The 17,852-nt window shown below is 43.2% G+C and overlaps 1 protein-coding gene and 1 long non-coding RNA gene across 2 annotated transcripts in view; both read left to right on the forward strand.

Annotated features, from left to right (window-relative positions):
• Positions 1 to 5,359, forward strand: part of LOC135261830 (uncharacterized) — a 58,275-nt gene extending 52,916 nt beyond the window's left edge. The window contains exon 3 of the long non-coding RNA XR_010332044.1: positions 1,153 to 5,359. This is a non-coding gene — a long non-coding RNA (uncharacterized LOC135261830). The remainder of the gene's footprint in view (positions 1 to 1,152) is intronic.
• Positions 5,360 to 5,463: 104 nt separating this feature from the next.
• anp32e (acidic (leucine-rich) nuclear phosphoprotein 32 family, member E) lies at positions 5,464 to 17,439 on the forward strand. The gene is made up of 7 exons (XM_064348469.1): positions 5,464 to 5,657; positions 9,635 to 9,784; positions 11,575 to 11,697; positions 12,528 to 12,690; positions 14,318 to 14,439; positions 14,942 to 14,993; positions 15,313 to 17,439. Exons 1-7 carry the CDS (start codon positions 5,604 to 5,606, stop codon positions 15,534 to 15,536), a joined length of 888 nt encoding a protein of 295 aa, XP_064204539.1. The 5' UTR covers positions 5,464 to 5,603; the 3' UTR covers positions 15,537 to 17,439.
• The last annotated feature ends 413 nt before the right edge of the window (positions 17,440 to 17,852 follow it).

The raw sequence follows: 17,852 nt of genomic DNA on the forward strand, positions 1-17,852 counted from the left end.
GAGTGGCGCTCTGAAGTGTTCAAAATCGCACAGATGACATTTATTTTTAAATATAAACGATCACGGCATTAACACGCCATCTTGTGGCCGTTTACTGAAAGTACTTGTAGTCCACAGAGGTGAAAAGAGATTACATAGCTGTATATCTGGATGGGGCATGAGGCGTAACTTGGCTGGATGGCATGCCTGCCATCCCAATATACTGGTTCTGGCCTTGTGTTGAGCTCCCCCTATAGGTCATGTGTGGTGTAGGACACATTCCAGTCAGCCCCGCGGACTGAAGGTCTGGGTTGGCATCCATTGAATTGCTATCAGAATTACTTAAGTCATTTACAAGTCATCCCTTGACAGTCCATCATGAACCACACAAAGGTTTCTATTCAACTTGCTATTTTATTGTTTTCAGGAATCACAGAACATAAATTTTGAGAGAATGCATATTGTGGCAACAGTCAAATCAGTCTTACTTGAAGGTAATATTACATTATATTATAAAACATGCCTAATTCTGTCATTTGATGCATCTCATTAGTTCCTTCCAGAAGTAAGTATAGAGTGAGAGAGAGAGTAAATGTGTGTGTGTTTGAGTGAGTGAATGAGTGAGTGTGTGTGTGTGCGCACGCGAGTGTAAAAGTGTTTGTGTGTGCGTGCACAAGGGGAGGGGGTTAGGGTTAGGTTGTGATTTTCAATAAGTAAATCCAAATACTTGTTATAAATACACAATGACTTTCACTGAATTCATATTCAAATAAGCCAACCACGATGATTTGTGAGTTTTCGCTCATTAAAAACAAAGAAAAAGAGAAGAATCCTAGCATGTTGCTGTTTATACACAATCAACAGTAAAACACCACCAAAGGTTGTGGTTAGTCATCACCTTTCTTGTTTTTTTACATGAATAGACACAGGATCAGACTTTGGCAGCCAACAAGTCAATGAGTTAGTGAGTCGTAAAGAACTATATTTGTAATTGGTCACCTTGATGGTAACATTTGGGGGATGGGTGGGGGGGGGGGGGGATTGGTTTTGCTGGTCGGTAACAGATACCCATACTTGCCTGTGTTCAGTACACAAATGAGGGTAGCATGACACCAGCAGTTACTGTAACTCATCCTACAAAACTCCACATTATTGTTCTGTACCGTCCTCCAGGTCCACTTGGCTGCTTCCTGGATGAGCTGGACACTCTCCTGAACTCCCTCCCTGAGGATGGCACTACTGGGAGACTTCAACCTCCCACCAGAGACCTCCCAACTATCCAGGGCTGCCTCACTCCTCCAGTGTTTTGCCCTCTCCCAGTCTTCTTCTCCCCCGACACACAAGGCTGGTAACCAACTAGACTTGTATTCACCAGAAGCTGCTCCATTCCCCAACTCACAATGACGCCCCTTCATGTCTCAGACCACTTCTTTCTTTCTCCATCTCCTACTCACCCACAACTCATTTAACAGCTCACGCACAGTAACTTTCAGAAGAAATCTCTCTACTTTGTCACAATCCTACCTCCTCTCCACTGCTCTCTCTACACTTCCTCCTCCTGCTTCTTTCTCTAACCTGCCAGTTGACCTTGCTACCTCCACCCTCAACTCATGCCTCTCCCAGTCCCTCGACTCACTCTGTCCTCTTGTCTCCAAACCAGCACGCTCTTCACCCCCCTGCCCATGGCTGACTGAGTCACTACGGTCCACCAGAACATCACTGCAGGCTGCAGAGAGGAAGTGGAGGAAATCCAGATCCTCTGATGACTTGACCGCATATCACACCCTGCTGACAACTTTCACATCTGCCCACATATCAGCTAAAGCCTCCAATCAAAGATCAGTGCATGTATCTCTGACCCACGCAAACTATTCTCCACCTTCTCTTCCCTCCTCATTCCTCCTCCACCCCCACCTCCCTCTTCCCTTTTCGCAGATGACTTTCTGGCCACCTTTGAAGGAAAGGTGGCTAAAATCCGGAACTCCTTTGCCCATCCAGTGAGCACCCCTAACCCCCAGGACAAACCCACGGCCACACTGACCTCCTTCAAGGGGCTGGAGAATTCGGATGTACTCCAACTCATCACTTCTCATTGCACAACCACCTGTCCACTTGACCCCATCCCATCTACAGTCCTCCAATCCATATCCGACAAGATCCTTCCCTATCTGTTGTGGCAATCTGCCTCTTCAAATTAAACATTTAGTGCCTTATTTAAGTTAATAAAACATTTTTTTAAAGTCCTATAGCCTACACTAATCATGGCACAATTTCTGTTTTAAATTAATTAGTAACATGACGTTGGGTTTAGAAAGTTAGAAAAGGGAGGAAGTGAGGTATGACAGAAGGGGAGTGGAGAATTCAGAAAGTTAGAACGAGGACGGGAGAGAGGGGGAGTGGGAAATTTGAAATCCACAAACAAAGGAACAACAAAAAAAGGCTTAAAGAGTATACTTTTTTATCCTGGGAGAGTATTCCGTTAAATTCCTTTGGATTAAGGAACACTGGATCTTTTATTGTTTCTTGTGGGAGGAACATTACCCAAGAAGACAACAGCACAAGGAACTGGTTTGAGGTTTTTTGCCAGAACTGTTGTTGACTCGAAAAGATACTAGAAACCTAACTTCCTCATGCTCCTAAATCCTTTGCTTCTAAGCTCCACTGAAAACTCCAATTTTATTCTCTCTGCTTGCCCGACACTGGCCTGACCTCTGCTCCTCATCCCCTTGTTACAGGAGTACCACAGGGATCTGCTCCGGGGCCTCTGCTGTTCTCCATATACACTAAATCTCTTGGTTCAGTTATTAATTCACACGGCTTCTCCTATCATTGTTATGCAGACGACACGCAACTCTTCTCCCCCCCCCCCCCCCCCGCCTCACAGGTTGATGATAAAATATCTTCCTGCCTGGCTGACATCTCAACCTGGATGGCCAGCCACTACCTGAAGCTCATCCTCAACAAAACTGAGCTGCTGTTTTTCCCATACAAGACCTCCCTGCTACGTGAGCTCTCAATCACAGTTGATGGCACCACAGCGACTGCCTCTCACTCTGCAAAGAGCCTGCGGGTGGTCCTGGACGACCAGCTGGACCTCAAAGAGCACATCAAGGCAACATCACGGTCCTGCAAATTTCTTCTGTACAACATCAGGAGGATTCAACCATACCTGACTATGCACTCCACCCAGCTGCTTGTCCAGGCTATGGTGACCTCCCACCTTGATTACTCTCCTTGCAAGCCTGCCAGCTTGTGCCATACAGCCACTACAGATGACTAAAAATGCTGCTGCCCAACTCATTTTCAACCTTCCCAAATTCTCCCACGTCACTCCTCTGCTGTGGTCACTCTCCACTGGCTACCGGTTGCTGCCAGGAACAGGTTCAAAGTCCTCACCCTCACCTACACTGCAGCCAACAGGATGGCCCTTGTCTACTTGCAGGACATGATTAGATTCTATACGCCTGCTCGACCACTCCGCTCTGCAGCAGCAGGGCGCCTTGCACCCCCTCCCACCCGAGTAAAGGGATCACAGAGCTTCTCCACCCTAGCTCCCCAGTGGTGGAATGAACTCCCTGTCCCTCTTCAAACCTCCCCCTCACTACATCTGGTCGGAAGACACATCTTTTCAGACTATACCTGGACTAACTGCCACCACTCTGTGAATCATTTCACTTTACATCCCCCCTTTCATGATACTCATTCCAGAACTTTTTGTAATTTGTATTTGCCCTAATATTGTAGCTTGTTCTTCTCCCTAGGCTTGGTATATGTTAGGTCAGAATAATGTTCACTGCGTGAACTGAACTGAGTTCTTGGCTAGAAATAGCTGTACGAAATGAGTATTGTACCTTATTGAACCTGTGTTTTGTAGTTGTCCAATGACCATGATATGCAATTTTTTTTCATCGCATTGGATAAAAGCGTCTGCTAAATAAATATAATGTAATGTAACCTGCCATTTGATGGGTTTCCCTTTCCCTTAACCCAATAAGGTATAAGATCACAAATATGCAGTTAGAATGTTCTGAACATTCTAATGCTGATGTAACAATTACTACTGGTGAGTTAAAGAAATGGAGTTCTAGAACTCTGAATTTTGAAGGAAAAAAAACATTACAAAAAAGTAATGCTCCAACAAACCCAGCAAAAGAACCATTCAGCTTTTGGAGGCTTCTAATAATCTAAGAAGCTTTGCTGTGCTGGGGTGTTCAAAGTCATCATGAACATTTATCTTTACCAGTTTCAAAATAAAATATAAGGGCTTGCATCATTCTTTTTTATTTATGAGAAAATCAGACCTAATTGAAAAAAAACTAAATTATATTAGATATGTTAGAAGACTTAGAATTGTGTTTTTGATTTATTTTTAATAAATACTTTATGATGTTTTACAATGACAAACTCCATGTTAGGTCAGCGTGCTCCCCCTGTTGGTCACTTTGAAGTAACGGCACTGCATTCTTCTGTTCATACAACAACGCCGGTGTGTGTTCGTGTGTGCGAGACGGGTGCGTAAGATTTTCCTCCATCAAAACTCCTTACCCATTAAATAGCAAAATCGTCGCTTAGCTTTTAACTCTTCCGCGTAAATGGTTACAAAAATAGAAATATTGGTTACATTGGTCATGTTTATATCTTCAGCTGATATCAGTAATTATTTGTGTAGGCTACTTAACATCACGGGCACCATAAATACATTTTTATCCACGTTAAATCAATCGTCTGCAGCAAAACAGACATGCTAAAATTCCATGCATGTGTTTTGTCATGGAAATTTTTTCTGGTCGGAAGACACTTTTTTAAAAAAAAACTTCAAACCATTCCTGACTCAATCTCTTTAAGAAATGATGTAAGAGTAAGTGAAACAACAGTTTGGCCAGGACTTCGGCCTATGTGAACAGCACACTACATAGCACAGGTGGCACTGCTTGCTCCGCTTCTCCTAAAAGCCTCCTTGACCGCCATCTTGGTACCATTCAATGGGGACACAAAACAGCATGTAAAACGGGAAAGGAAGGTATTTGCAGATTAAGTCTTCAGCTGAATATTGAAAATAGTTTTGCAGATGCACACAAAAAAAGCATTGCTCATGTTGAAGTTTTGAAGATAAAAGGCTTGTTTTAAGGCACTATTATTTCAAAAGGCACAAACATTTCTTGACCTTAAACCCTTGAGACCGACCGAGCCATATGCCGAATCGAGGAGAAATAAAGAGGTTTGACATTCAACGTAGAAGGGCGCCAATGAGAACAAAGAGTAGGCGTTCCCAAAGTTTAAAAATGTTGTATTGATACCTTTTCAGGCCAATCATAATTAACTGCGCGCGTACTACAAGCCAATCGTTACACACGCCGAGATGGTTTATGTTGATCGGACTGGTCTTTTTGACTGGCGTGTCATCTAACCAATTAAAATTCGTAAAATAAAAAGTGACCAATCCTGACGTTAAAAGGGCGGGATTTTATTGAGGGGGTTGGGTGCGAAGTATCATGGAGGATCAGTTAGCGGAGAGTAGCCATTGAAGAAAGCCGAGCTGTAATTCTGAGCTCCGGAGTTTCTGCATTTTTTAAACATACAGTTGTCTTCCTTCGGACGAAATTGTCGTATATTTATTTTTGGAAATGGAAATGAAGAAGAGAATAAGTTTAGAACTACGGAACAGGACTCCAGAAGAGGTATGCAAATTCTCCTTTATTTATTTATTTTTTTACAAGAAACGCGAGGCGGTGGAGGCTTGCTAAGTCCAGTGGACGAGAAATAGTCAGCTAGCGAGCAAGGTAGCCGTACGGTCTCATTAGACTGTGATACCACATGGGCACTTGACACGATGCTATTCGAATTTGAGCTTCTAAAGTTAGAGAAATAGGATTGCAGACGAAAAGTTAACTTTGTACTCAGTGGGCAGTTCGCTTGCTTCGTCGCACATTTTCAAATACCCTATTTCGCGTTAGTTATGTGACACATGGCTTGCTCAATAACTAGTTTTGATAAATCGGAGGGTGGCAGGCGTCGGCGTGATATACCGAACGGTGTGGAAGGTGACACGATATCGTGTAAATATGTATGTATATATTTAAATAGTTACGTCTACCGCCACAGTAGAACCGTACCTTTCATCGTAATTTACCATAAGAATTTGACTAGTTTCAGCAAAAAAGGTTCTTCAGTCACCAAACCTATTTTGGGGCGGGTCGAGCTGTTTGCACTGCAGTCTATATTCTATATGGATATGGATAACGATTAGGCATAGCAACCTACAACAACAACAACAAAAAACTTAATATCATTGAGTTGGAAGGCTTGGTCTGCTGGCTAACAAACTATGATCAGTTCGCTAACGTTTACCAGAGGGCATCAGACTTCGCTTAGCTCGTAGGTGAGATGTGACGGCGAACAGGTGAAGTTCATTGTAGTTGGAGGACGAACAAACGGTTAACGTTAGCTGGCGTGATTATCCATAAAAGCGGACATGTCCGTCGGGGTTATTGTGTAGTTGTCTGCATAGTCAGCCAATGTGATGCACAATTGTAAATTTTGAGCTTACTGCTGGCTACAGTACGTGAAGGCAGCAACTCTAACAGCAAGTGGAGGGAGGCGACAGGGCGATTGCGTTGCAGCTAGCCAGCAAGTTGAGCCCTTGTTCTGACGGGATGGAAGTGGAAGTCATTTTGTTCTCGCTAGCTGTGTAGGTACGACGACTACCTCGGCGGCGTTGTGGATTTTAGTTGCAATTTTACTATGGAATTAATACACGACATGATCGATCCGTCTCGGGCCATCTAGTTTATTTTGAGCTACATAATTATTCACGCAACTCTGTTTAGTAAGCTTCCTGACTACATGCGTTATTCTTGAACTCGCATCAACGTCCATTTAAACGGACCCCCACAGAATGCAACTCGCCGCCGCCGCCGCCCCCTTCCCATCCTCAGATTTAAGATGCGGCGCAGTTACATAACTCCATCGTCTTGTCCTAAAGAGCACCGTTTCTTTAAACAGTATTATTTAACATTAATTTTACATTTTATATTGAATGTGTAAATGTATCAAGATGTCCCCGTTCGTGTTCTCTGAACTGAAGCAATCTGGCAGATGGCGGCGCGAGCTCAGTCCACCTCCCCCCTATTTGGTAGATTACAGTAAACCCCAACCGTCCCGAGCTCGCAAGCCTGAGTGAGTTCTTCGCATTCATCGAATTAGCCCTTGCAATTCGGCCCTGCTGTCCCGTCCACCGCTCAACTCTCCTCACTCTTGACGTCTCAGTACCGCCGAGCGATTGCGCTTCGGGACAAATTGAAAACGACGTGGCGTCACAGAGATGCAGCGTTGAGTAGTCCGTAGTGGCTACTGACGGCGGAATACTCTTTTGGTTGTTACACGCACAGTAGCGTGTTTTTTAAACGTCGCCGTGTAGTGTTTCACAAAAACAGGCAGTCTGTTTACGCGAGTGTCACTGGGGCTATGCAGTACGCTGTCGGAAAGCAGCGTCTCTTTTCGGAGAACCGAGAACTCACCGAAAGATCGCACATCGCCCTTGTTTCTATAAAAGCCAAATCTAATGTCGAGTGTCTACTTTTTTTGAAGTGTTAGAACGTAACTTACATTCCAAAACGCTTGTTTATTTTGGTTGTCTTTTGATAAAGCTCCTTGCAGACAGGTTTTGTTATTTATAACCTATAGACTTATTGTTGTATGCGGGCTGAGTCTGTAAAAATGGTTACAAAATGAAGTCCATGAAAGTTAACAAATTAAGAGTGGTGTTGGCTAGTTATGAGTTTTGAATCAGTGGTAAGAAAAGAAAGAAAAGGTACGCCATGGTGAGCAAGGGGGAGTTTTTGAAGACTGATGCATTTCTGGTTATGTACAACCTACAGTCCAAGAATCATCTTTTTTCCCTTGGTTGAAAAAACTGTGTTGGGACTACTTAGCAGACTGCAGCAGTAATATATCAGTAGCTTGGATGTGTTGTAATATTGAAAACACTGATTAAACAAAAACAAGTACCAGACATAGTATCATTATGGTTTATTAGGGTTTATGATTCAGCCCCTGAGTTAGATCAACCCCTCCTAAGGACACCTGTTGTGTGTAGTCATCACAATCCTGTTGTGGTACCTGCCTAAGTCATCTCAATTGCTCATTTAATGAGTACTGATTAAGTACAAAACATGGACTTACTGGGCAGAAATGCATAGTACACTGTTGACCCTTTTCCAGTTCTGTATGCCAACATTAATGTTAGTGAGGTAAATGAGATATGGGGCATGTCCCCGCCAAGGCGTAACTTGGCGGGATGGCATACCTGCCATCCCAATCTGTGAGTGTCTGCTGATTTGTGGATTTTGACATGGGAATTTTCAATGCATTTATTTTCATCCTTTATTTAACCAACTAAGTTTGACTTATGGTCTCTTAGAACAAATTGGCAAAGAACTAGTTCATCTAAAATATATATATGTGAAGGTGACTCCATTTTATTCAAAATTAAATTCTCTGCATCCTTGACATTGCCCACATTGTTTATTTCCTATTTATTTTTAATTGCACCCGTTGACAATGAACAATTGGTTCAGGGTGCGCTTAAGACCAGGATGGGCATTTATTTTGCAGTTAGATTGCATTCCCACACATTATCTAGCATTTGAATGACACCGCCCCTGTTTGCTGTCAGATCACAGTTATCACAGCATGAAGCCAGAGTGATTTGGGGTTGGGGGGGCTGTTCAAAGTCCAGCCCTCGGCCAGAGAGCTAAATTTGCAAACAGTTCACTTCTGAACAGGAGGTGCTGTAGTCCAGTCTCGTCTGAGTCAAGCACAGTTTCTTTTGAGATTCGTCCACACGTCCACCGAAAAGTGTTAAACAGTTGCAGTGTTACCATTACACTGTTACAGTGGTGCTATTGCAGTTGTTTGTCTGGAATAAAATAAAATGGATGATTGCTATAATGTTTATAACTATATGCTTAGGTTGCTTAACTACCCCCAAAGTACATTATTTTCCAATAACAGGACAGCCTAGAGGGTTTTATTCCACTTATACAACAGGTTACCAACAATGACTAGCCTATATATAATTACTTTTATATAGATTTTTATCAGCTTGATCAGCTGAAATGGAAATATTCTTCAGCGACAGTTTGGGCATTTTATTTTACCGTTGTCAAGCAAGACTCTGCTTGGTCGTTCTATTTGCACCATTGTTAAGCAAAAACCTCTAGTTGTTAATTCAGTGAAAACAATGATTTTATCAGGGAAAAAATAGGTCCTTGTTTTATACCATAAAATTAGCACCAATTTTGTTAACTTAGAAATTTTTTTTACACACAGTTCAGTTATTAATTAAATGGATACCAGGGTGTTTACACTTGTGCTCTAATTGGACTAACTAGATGAACTCCTTACATTTAGCACAGCTTGTGTGCTTTTGTAATATGACGTATAGCAGCATTAGTGTTGGCTTGTCCGCATGTGGAAGAAATGAATGCACAATTTCGAGTCTGACTCGGAGGTGGGTCTTCCACTCAACCTGGCCAGCCGGTGGCAGTCTGGTCTATGTTGGGTGGGTGGTGTGACGAGGTTTCTGCGGGGAAGTATGACGGTGTAATCTCACTGGAATTGTGGGTGAGATCGTTGGCGCTCTTCCCTCTCCCAGGTGGCGGAGCTGGTGGTGGATAACTGTCGGTCCAGCAACGGGGAGGTGGAGGGACTGACGGATGACTTCAAAGAGCTGGAGTTCCTCAGCATGGTCAACGTGGGCCTGACGTCTCTGGCCAAGCTGCCCTCACTGCCCAAACTGCGCAGGGTGAGGGGCGGGGCCAGCGCCCCCAAACGACCATGCTCAAACACCTTCATGCCTTCAACCACCTGTGCAGCACCTGTACACACCTGAATGTACACTCCTGAACACACCCACACCTTCATACACTTACAACTTCACCCCTGCAGACCTGCCAACCTGCACGCATTTTGTGTACCAACCACGCTATTCTTGGTCAAAATACGCAGGTACGAAATGCCAGCTGAAACTATGCAAAAAAAAAAAAGTTTATTATTGTAATTTAATTACGGAAAACAATCAATTAATACAAGGCCGAGGCGTAACGCTGCATAGCTGAGGTAAAATGGGAAGTGGGAGAGTAATAATCAAGCACAAACATGTGACCGTAATGTTAACACATAAAACGTTAAAACATGTTGAATATCTTTACGAGATGATGCGTTTCAAGGGGTATATTCTAATGAGATAAATTTGTGTATACAGTTAGCTGTAGTAGTAGCTCGCATACGATTTAGCCTCGTTAGGAGACGTGTGAATAACTGATGGAGTAATTTAGCTGCAGTAACTCAAACGCTACGGAGACTCCGTGTTCAAACTTTGAATCGCACACGCTCTGTTGCAGCAAAGTGACCATTGCAAAGGTGTTTGACTATAGACTGCTAACGTAGCAAATAATTCCTATTATTGCAGCCAGTCACCCGACCAGCCTTGCAGTTAGAAAAGAATCATGACGTCAGATGACGAGGATACTAAAAAGAAGCGATTCCATGCCCCCCAGAAATTCCTCGCAAAATATCAGGAGCAATGGCCATGCCTCCGCCCCTCAAAACTTCCGCACCATGCATTTTGCACATTGTGCAATTATGATTTCGACATTAGCCACCAAGGAGCTTCAGGTAATAATTTAGCTAAACCTCTAGTTACAAAAGCCTACATTCCTAGATAATTTTTCAATTGAATACTTTTTTTTTTTCATTGGGCTTTTATGATGTGTGCCTATGTAAGTTGATTCAATTATTTAACTATTAAATAAAAATGGAAATCATGAACAGAAACTTGGTTTTATTAATAATTGACAGTGTTCTACATCGCAACATAAGTTTTTTTTTAACATTACAACATAAGTTTCTGTAAATACTTGAAAATGAAAACATATGTTACAATATACAAAATTAATTATTTCCATTTTTATTAAATAATTGAATGTAATCCACTTATGGTTATCAGTTTGTATGAGCACACATATCTTATAATGAAATATTAATTATGAAAAAATTGTTTTAAGCAGGTGTACTCAAACTTTTGACTTTCAAGTATATCATAATATAGCCCAGTGCTAGTGATATTTTAGAGTCAGGTCAAATTATACAATTTTGCCTGATTACTTCAACAGTCAAAACTAGAATTATGAAGAAAGGCTTGTGTGTGCGTGCAAAGCGAAGTGGTGCGAAAGCATGTGAACTAAGCGTTACACTGACTCTTGTGGTACTCAAAATATTTTCCTAAGGTTGGCAGGTCTGCCCCTGTCTGGCACCTACACACACCTGGTAATTCGCACACCTTTACAAACCTGTACAGCTCCTGCAGATGCCTACTACTTCACATACCTGTATCATTCCTGCACACGCCTGAAGGCACCTGTGTAGTACGTACCTACCTGTGGTTTTTTACTGCAGAGTCAGTAATCAACAACATACTCAAGTTCCCCACTGTGAGTTTGTTGTTGTTTAAAGCACCGCTGTCTTCCCCTTGCCCTCTCAGCTGGCAGCAAGTCTGTTGTTAAAGTCACCGCTATCTTCCTCTCACCCAATCAGCTGGAGCTGAGTGATAACAGCATCTCCGGTGCCCTGGAGACCCTGTCGGAGAAATGTCCCAGCCTGACCTACCTGAACCTGAGCGGCAACAAGATCAAGGAGCTGCAGACAGTGGAAGCCTTGGTAAGGGGGCGGGGCTCGGTGTGCGACCCCCGTGGGACCGCCATGTCCCAAACCTGCCCCCAGCCGGGGCAGCAGGGCTCTGTGGTACTCGGTCGTTTTCGGTCATGTCCAACAGTCTGCGGTAAAAAGGGCCGTGGTCTGGGAGGCACCTGACTGTAGACTGCATTATCCAGTTGGAAGATGGGCTGTCCTTATTTAAATTGACTCGGACGTTGGTAGTATGACATGATCGCTAAGGCCTGTGCTGTCCAATCTTATCAGAAAAGGGCCGATGTGGGTTCAGGTTTTTGTTCTAGCCCAGCACTAAGACAACTGATTCAACATATCGAGGTCGTGTTTGAAGATTAGGTTAGTTTTCGGATTAGGTTGGAAACTCCAGGTCTAATGGGTCTTGGCTTGTCATGCTTGTGAGCCTCTACTTCTGGGGGTGCACAAGGGCCAGTCCATTTTAGGATTTTGTGCCAACTTCTGCTCTTAATTATTTAATTAGCCCAGTCATATCTTGATCTGACATTTGTATAAGCTACAGCTGCAGGCTGCAAGTGTATCCTAAAGAGTTTACTGTGCTCCAGTACAGCAGTAAACCAGCGGAGTTTAGCTGAGCTGTCAGAAAACTAAAACTAAGGTAACTGGTTGGAAGAAAAACCAGCACACAGACCAGCCCCCCTGGACCAGAGTTGTGCACCCCTGGTCTATTTGTATGTAGTCACCCAAAATTAGGGACCGTGTCTCATTAACCTAAACCCATCGATTATATCGGAACAGCCATCTTGCTGGTGGGGTCCGTTGACCGTTCTGACCCTGTCCCAACCGCGGTTCCCCCTCTATAGCAAAATCTGAAGAACCTGAAGAGTCTGGACCTGTTTAACTGTGCGATCACCAGCCTGGAGGACTACAGGGAGAGCATCTTCCAGCTGCTGCCCCAGGTCACTTACCTGGATGGCTTCGACCAGGAAGACAACGAGCCCCCCGACTCGGAGGTGGATGACGACGGTGAGGCTGGGGTAGGCGGGGAGTCGTGGTTGTGACGATAAGAGAGATGGCGGTCGCCATGGTGATTTTTCGGGATGGTGCTGGTCTGGTCCTGTCTACACGAGGGGCTTGCCCAATCCTGTTCCTAGAGATCTACTGTCCTGTAGGTTGTCATTCCAACCCTAATTTTGCAACATCTACTTCTACTAATTAGCAGCTCAATGTCATCTCTAACTGTTGAATGAGGTGTGCTTTGTCACGGTTTGAGTGCAAATCTGCTGGATGGTAGATCTCCTGGAACAGGGTTGGGCAGCCCTGAACTTTCTGAAATAGAACCTACTGCTTGTTGCTTCACCAGTCAGAATGATTGCTTAAAGAGGAGACCCAATCCACTGCATAGACCAAGGGCAGTTTGTATAGTATGGCATTACTGCGGGTAAATAAGAATTTATTTTGCTTATTTCCTAAAGACCTCCACAGCAGATCCCTGTATTCCCAAGGGGGAGACCTGTACAATTCATTCAGCTGGATATTTTAGTGGAGCGATCTAAGTTCTGTACCATGCTCAGGGGTACAATGGCAGTGCCCCACCAAGGATGTGAACTTGCAACCTCTGACTCACATGCCCAGTTTTTTAGGTCTTTGTAAAAATAGTTTTTTTTCCCAGTCTTGCCCATATAATAGAAAAAAACTTCACAAAAAAAAATCACTGTGGTAGCTGTCAGAGTAATTCCAGATTTTTTCTTTCTTTTGTGGGTGCAATTATGGTCAGTAACAAAAGCTTGCTGTGAAACCTCTGCACACACAAAAATGTTAAACATGGAGAAGTTTAGGCTCAAAGCACTGCTCATAGCTTTGCTCAGCTGCTGTTTCTTTGGACCGGCTTTTATGACCACTTGTTCCCGGCAATTGCCCCGCCCACTCCCAGAGCCAATCAAATCACAGCATTCACAAAATTACACACGCTTGTGCCCTTAAAAGGTAAAAAAAAAGAAAATGTATGTAATACACATGACAAACATATGGCTTTGCTGCATGGTCGAACTTCGTGACCGACAAGGGGTACCCCTTCACCAAGGAACCAGGTGAGATGAGAGTAACTGTAATTGGGATTTATTGGATCAATTCAGTGCTCTGTAATGACCGGTAATTCAGTGCTGGGTAATGTGCGGTAATTCAGTGCTTAGTAATAACCATGGTAAAAACCAGCTGCACCCTGTGGTTCTCCAGCAGCAGGGCTGCAGCTGTGATTAGGTGTTGAGCCTGGAGCTTCAGTACTCAGTCGATGAGCCTTGCTGTGGGTTGGCGTAGCTAAGCTACGTTAGCACTTTAATGGTGTTTTGGGAGCACACTTTCTGGTCTTAGAGTTTTACTGGCACTGCAGTTGATATAACTCAAGTAGAGGCTTATAGAGCCAGTTTCACAAACCTAGATCAAGCCTAGTCCTCGACTAAGTTCAGACTAAGTTTTGGAGATTCTGCATGCGAAGCTCAATTTAGTCGAGGACTAAGCTTAATCGGGGTCTGGTAAATTGAAGCTAAGAGCCTGTTGAGGGATCATGCTGCAGTGCAGAGTCCACATTCCTGAAATATTCTCTGGGGAAAGGAGCGTGGCCTGATGGTTCCTGTCCTCTGTGTGTGTCGTGCAGATGAGGATGAGGATGGCGAAGAAGGGGCTGGCCCCACAGGGGACTACAGTGACGAGGATGACGAGGAAGGCTCGGAGACGGGCGAGGTGGGGCTGTCATACCTGATGAAAGAAGGCATCCAGGTGAGGCCAGCAGTGATGGGGGTTTGATTTGATGTGCTGTACTGCCATGTTTTGGCTCATGGATACAGCCTTGTGCTTGGAGTTCCGGTGATCTCTCTTGCTTGATCGATGTCCAAAGACAGGGAGAAGTCATGTTTGACCTCGCTAAGTTTTCAGAACAGTCATAATTCCTGCAAACGTGTACACACACACAAAATTACTCACATCTATACAGCCGAATGTCAAAACTGCAGATGCATGCCTCAAGAATGGGGGGGTGGGGGGGAACTATTTCAGCTTGTGTTGAGCTTCATGTTGGCCAAGAATTGCTTTTTTGGTATTTTTTTGTCTCCGGTTTTCTCATTGCCTTAAAGTGCATGGAACTATTGTCTGGTGCTTATTCGTGTACTTTGTAACTTACAAGAGCAGCCTAACTACACTTGGGTCATTATCCACGATGGGAGTTTTACTGATGTTGATTGTTTAAAGTTTTGGCTAATCGAACGCTCACCGTTTGCCCCAGGATGAAGAAGATGATGATGACTATGTTGAAGAGGAAGAGGAGGAAGCAGAGGGTAAGAATAGTCTCCCCAGTCCTCACCATGTACCACCAAACCCATCATTTCATACACCTTCAGGAATGATCCGTCCCAGTGACATGGACCGATTCCAGGGCGATTTGTTTTTGTGTATTATGCGTGTATTTGAATGCCGGGAGATTTCATTGGTTTGATTAACTGATTGACTGTTTCCCGATATCAGCAGTTCGAACCATTGAAAGGGATCTGTATTAAGCACGCTGTATGGGGCATGCCTTATTGTGAATGTTTTTGTTTTGTTTTCCATTTTTCTTTGCAAATTATTTTATCATTTGATAAATTTTTTGCTCTGTAGAAGAGAAGGCTGCCGTCCACGGGGAGAAGCGCAAGAGGGATCAGGATGACGAGGGAGAAGAAGATGATGATGATGATGATGATGATGACGAACCCCCCCCCCCCAAATCCCCAACCACACGCCCCCCCCCCTTATCTCCTGGCCTCCCCCCAGGTTACTCAGGTCCTGAGCCAAGCTCTAGACCATCCACAGGATGTGTGATCTTGCAGATTTCAGTTTTGTAATTCTTTTCTTTTTATTTCCCTTTCTTTATGAACTATAGATTTCACTGTAGAAATGTACATGTTGAAATTTTGTTTTTGTTGTTTTTTTAGTTTCTTTTTAAGATATGCTATTTGAATAAAAAACAGAAAGGTTTTAAGAAAATGTAATCATTCCAAGATTTATTCACCAATCCCCCTCCTCCCACCCCCCCTTCTGATATATTTGGGTTGTATGCGGGGTCATGTCAAGGCCAGTCTGAATCAGACATGCCAACTGCCTCTTTCTGGGCTTCAGTTTTCAATCGGTAACAAGATATTTTTAGATCTTTTTTTTTTCTTTTTTTGTCTTCATTGGGTTTTTTTTTTTGGTTTTTTTTTAACCGCTGCGTTTGGTCTGCGTTTCGTTTTGTCGTTTTAACTGCTGGTTTGTTTATTTTTGCAAGGGATGAAGTGAACCCCCACCTGCTTATCTCGGCAGGCTTGATTACACCCCTCCGTGCTCCCCCCCCCCTTTTCCAGCTGTCCCAAGAAACTGCCCATTTCAATTTCACATGTGGTCTCCACCCCCCCCCCCCTTTGTCTACCATGGTTTGGCGCCATGGTAACCCAGAGATGTACGCACCCAGAACTCGACGGTGCGTCTGGTTCCACCACAACGTGTGTTTTTTGGTTTTGTTTGTTTTTTTTGTAGACTTCTCCATTGCTTTCTAGTTCATGTTTTTCTTCTAGTTTATTTATTTTTGTTTTGTATCAAATAAATAAATAAATATTGCTCCTTGTCTCTTATAGGCTAGTCACAGCAGCTGTGGTAGATCAATCGTGAAAATAATCAAGGGGGTTCTTTTTTTTTTTTTGAGCACAGGTTGGTGGGGAGGGTGTTTGAGAATAGTGTTGTTGTGGTGTACTGGAAGTTAGACTTTAAATAAATAAATAAAAAATTTAAAAATAATACCGGTGTTGGGCCCTGGGAGAGGCTTTGTGGATTTAAAGAGGATGGGGGTTATAATTTTGTTTGCCCTAAGCTTCAGAATAATGCATGTCATTTATGTGGCACATAATACTTTAGCCCTAAAAGGAAATGTGCATAGCCCCACCCCCCGGTAGAGAATGGATTTGGGTGATTTAGTGGAGAGTACAGTTCAGATGAAACCAAGACAGGACTCCAGGCAATCATGGAATTTCTTAACTTGTAATTATTCATTCTGGTATACAGAAGAACTGCAGATTTGTTCGCCCCCCACTGCATGGTGTTAAGCGAGTTAAAACACACTTCCATTCACTGAAAGAGGAGGAGGAGGAGGAGCTATAGTCCAGTGACATCATGGCGTTCGGGGCCCCAGGGCCGGTCCTAACAGTCAAAACGACAGGGACTGTTCAGCCTGCTCCAACAACTGTTCGATCTTCACGTTCAATTCGAATCCCCCACCCCCCCGTATTTCAAACCTTTTGTAGTTTTAGGGTGCGGTCATTAAAAACAATAATAGCGTTACTCAAACTTTAAAGTTGTGATTGACAGTTTAGACCAAACTACTCTTGTCAAGGAGTGAACTGTTCTCCCATTTACCTCTTAATCTTTTGGTCTGGCGGTGGACATGAATTAGTCATTTTAGGGTTTTTGTTTTTGTTCAGGTATTTTACGCAGTGAGAATTTTTTTGTTTGTAATGGCAATATGTATATAGTGTTCGTTCCAACTGTCATTGTGTTTCCTGTGTAAATGTTTTTTTTAAAGAACTGGTTTTAATACAAAGCACAGGTCAAGAAGTCAGGCTTTAGACCGCAACACTCGATATATAGTTTTGTTTTCGGTCCTTAGCTGTTGTGACAGTTGTGTGTTTGGCATATGTGTGCTGTAAACCTAAGAGAGGTTTTAAATAAAAAATTGTAAAAAAAAAACATGCTTTAAAATAAAAATTTTAAAAAGGATTTAAGTCTAATTCTTTGTCACTGATGTGGTAGTGTTATATATAGTGTAGTTTGAGCCTTGGGCCTTAAAAAAGGCCTGTTTTATTTGATATCGTTTGTGAATGCATTAAGCATACCAAAATGTAAAAATTACAAATGTGATCACATGACCGATGGTGTGTGTTCTTAAAGCTTTCATGATGCACATATATTCACTTTACTCCAGCAGTGTAACACGTTGTGTTGTAAGTATATGACGCTTCATAGTACACAGGGTGTTACAGCCTCTTAATGGAGTTGTTCTACATGCGTCGCGAGGAGCCGCTGGACAGCAAACATCTTAAAGTGAATCAGCTGCACTGAATCGGCAGATTTGAATATATACCCTGCGCGAATATACCCGCCCTAATATATCACTGTAATAACGTGCGGTG

The sequence above is a fragment of the Anguilla rostrata genome, chromosome 8 (genome assembly GCF_018555375.3).
Source record: "Anguilla rostrata isolate EN2019 chromosome 8, ASM1855537v3, whole genome shotgun sequence".
Classification (NCBI taxonomy): Eukaryota; Metazoa; Chordata; class Actinopteri; order Anguilliformes; family Anguillidae; genus Anguilla; species Anguilla rostrata.

What these genes read in the sequence shown, in the direction of transcription:
- anp32e (XM_064348469.1), top strand. Translation starts at nt 5,604, where the DNA reads ATGGAAATGAAGAAGAGAATAAGTTTAGAACTACGGAACAGGACTCCA. An exon ending in GGAACAGGACTCCAGAAGAG is followed by an intron (nt 5,658 to 9,634) that starts GTATGCAAATTC and finishes TCCCTCTCCCAG; the next exon opens with GTGGCGGAGCTGGTGGTGGA. An exon ending in CTCGGAGGTGGATGACGACG is followed by an intron (nt 12,691 to 14,317) that starts GTGAGGCTGGGG and finishes TGTGTCGTGCAG; the next exon opens with ATGAGGATGAGGATGGCGAA.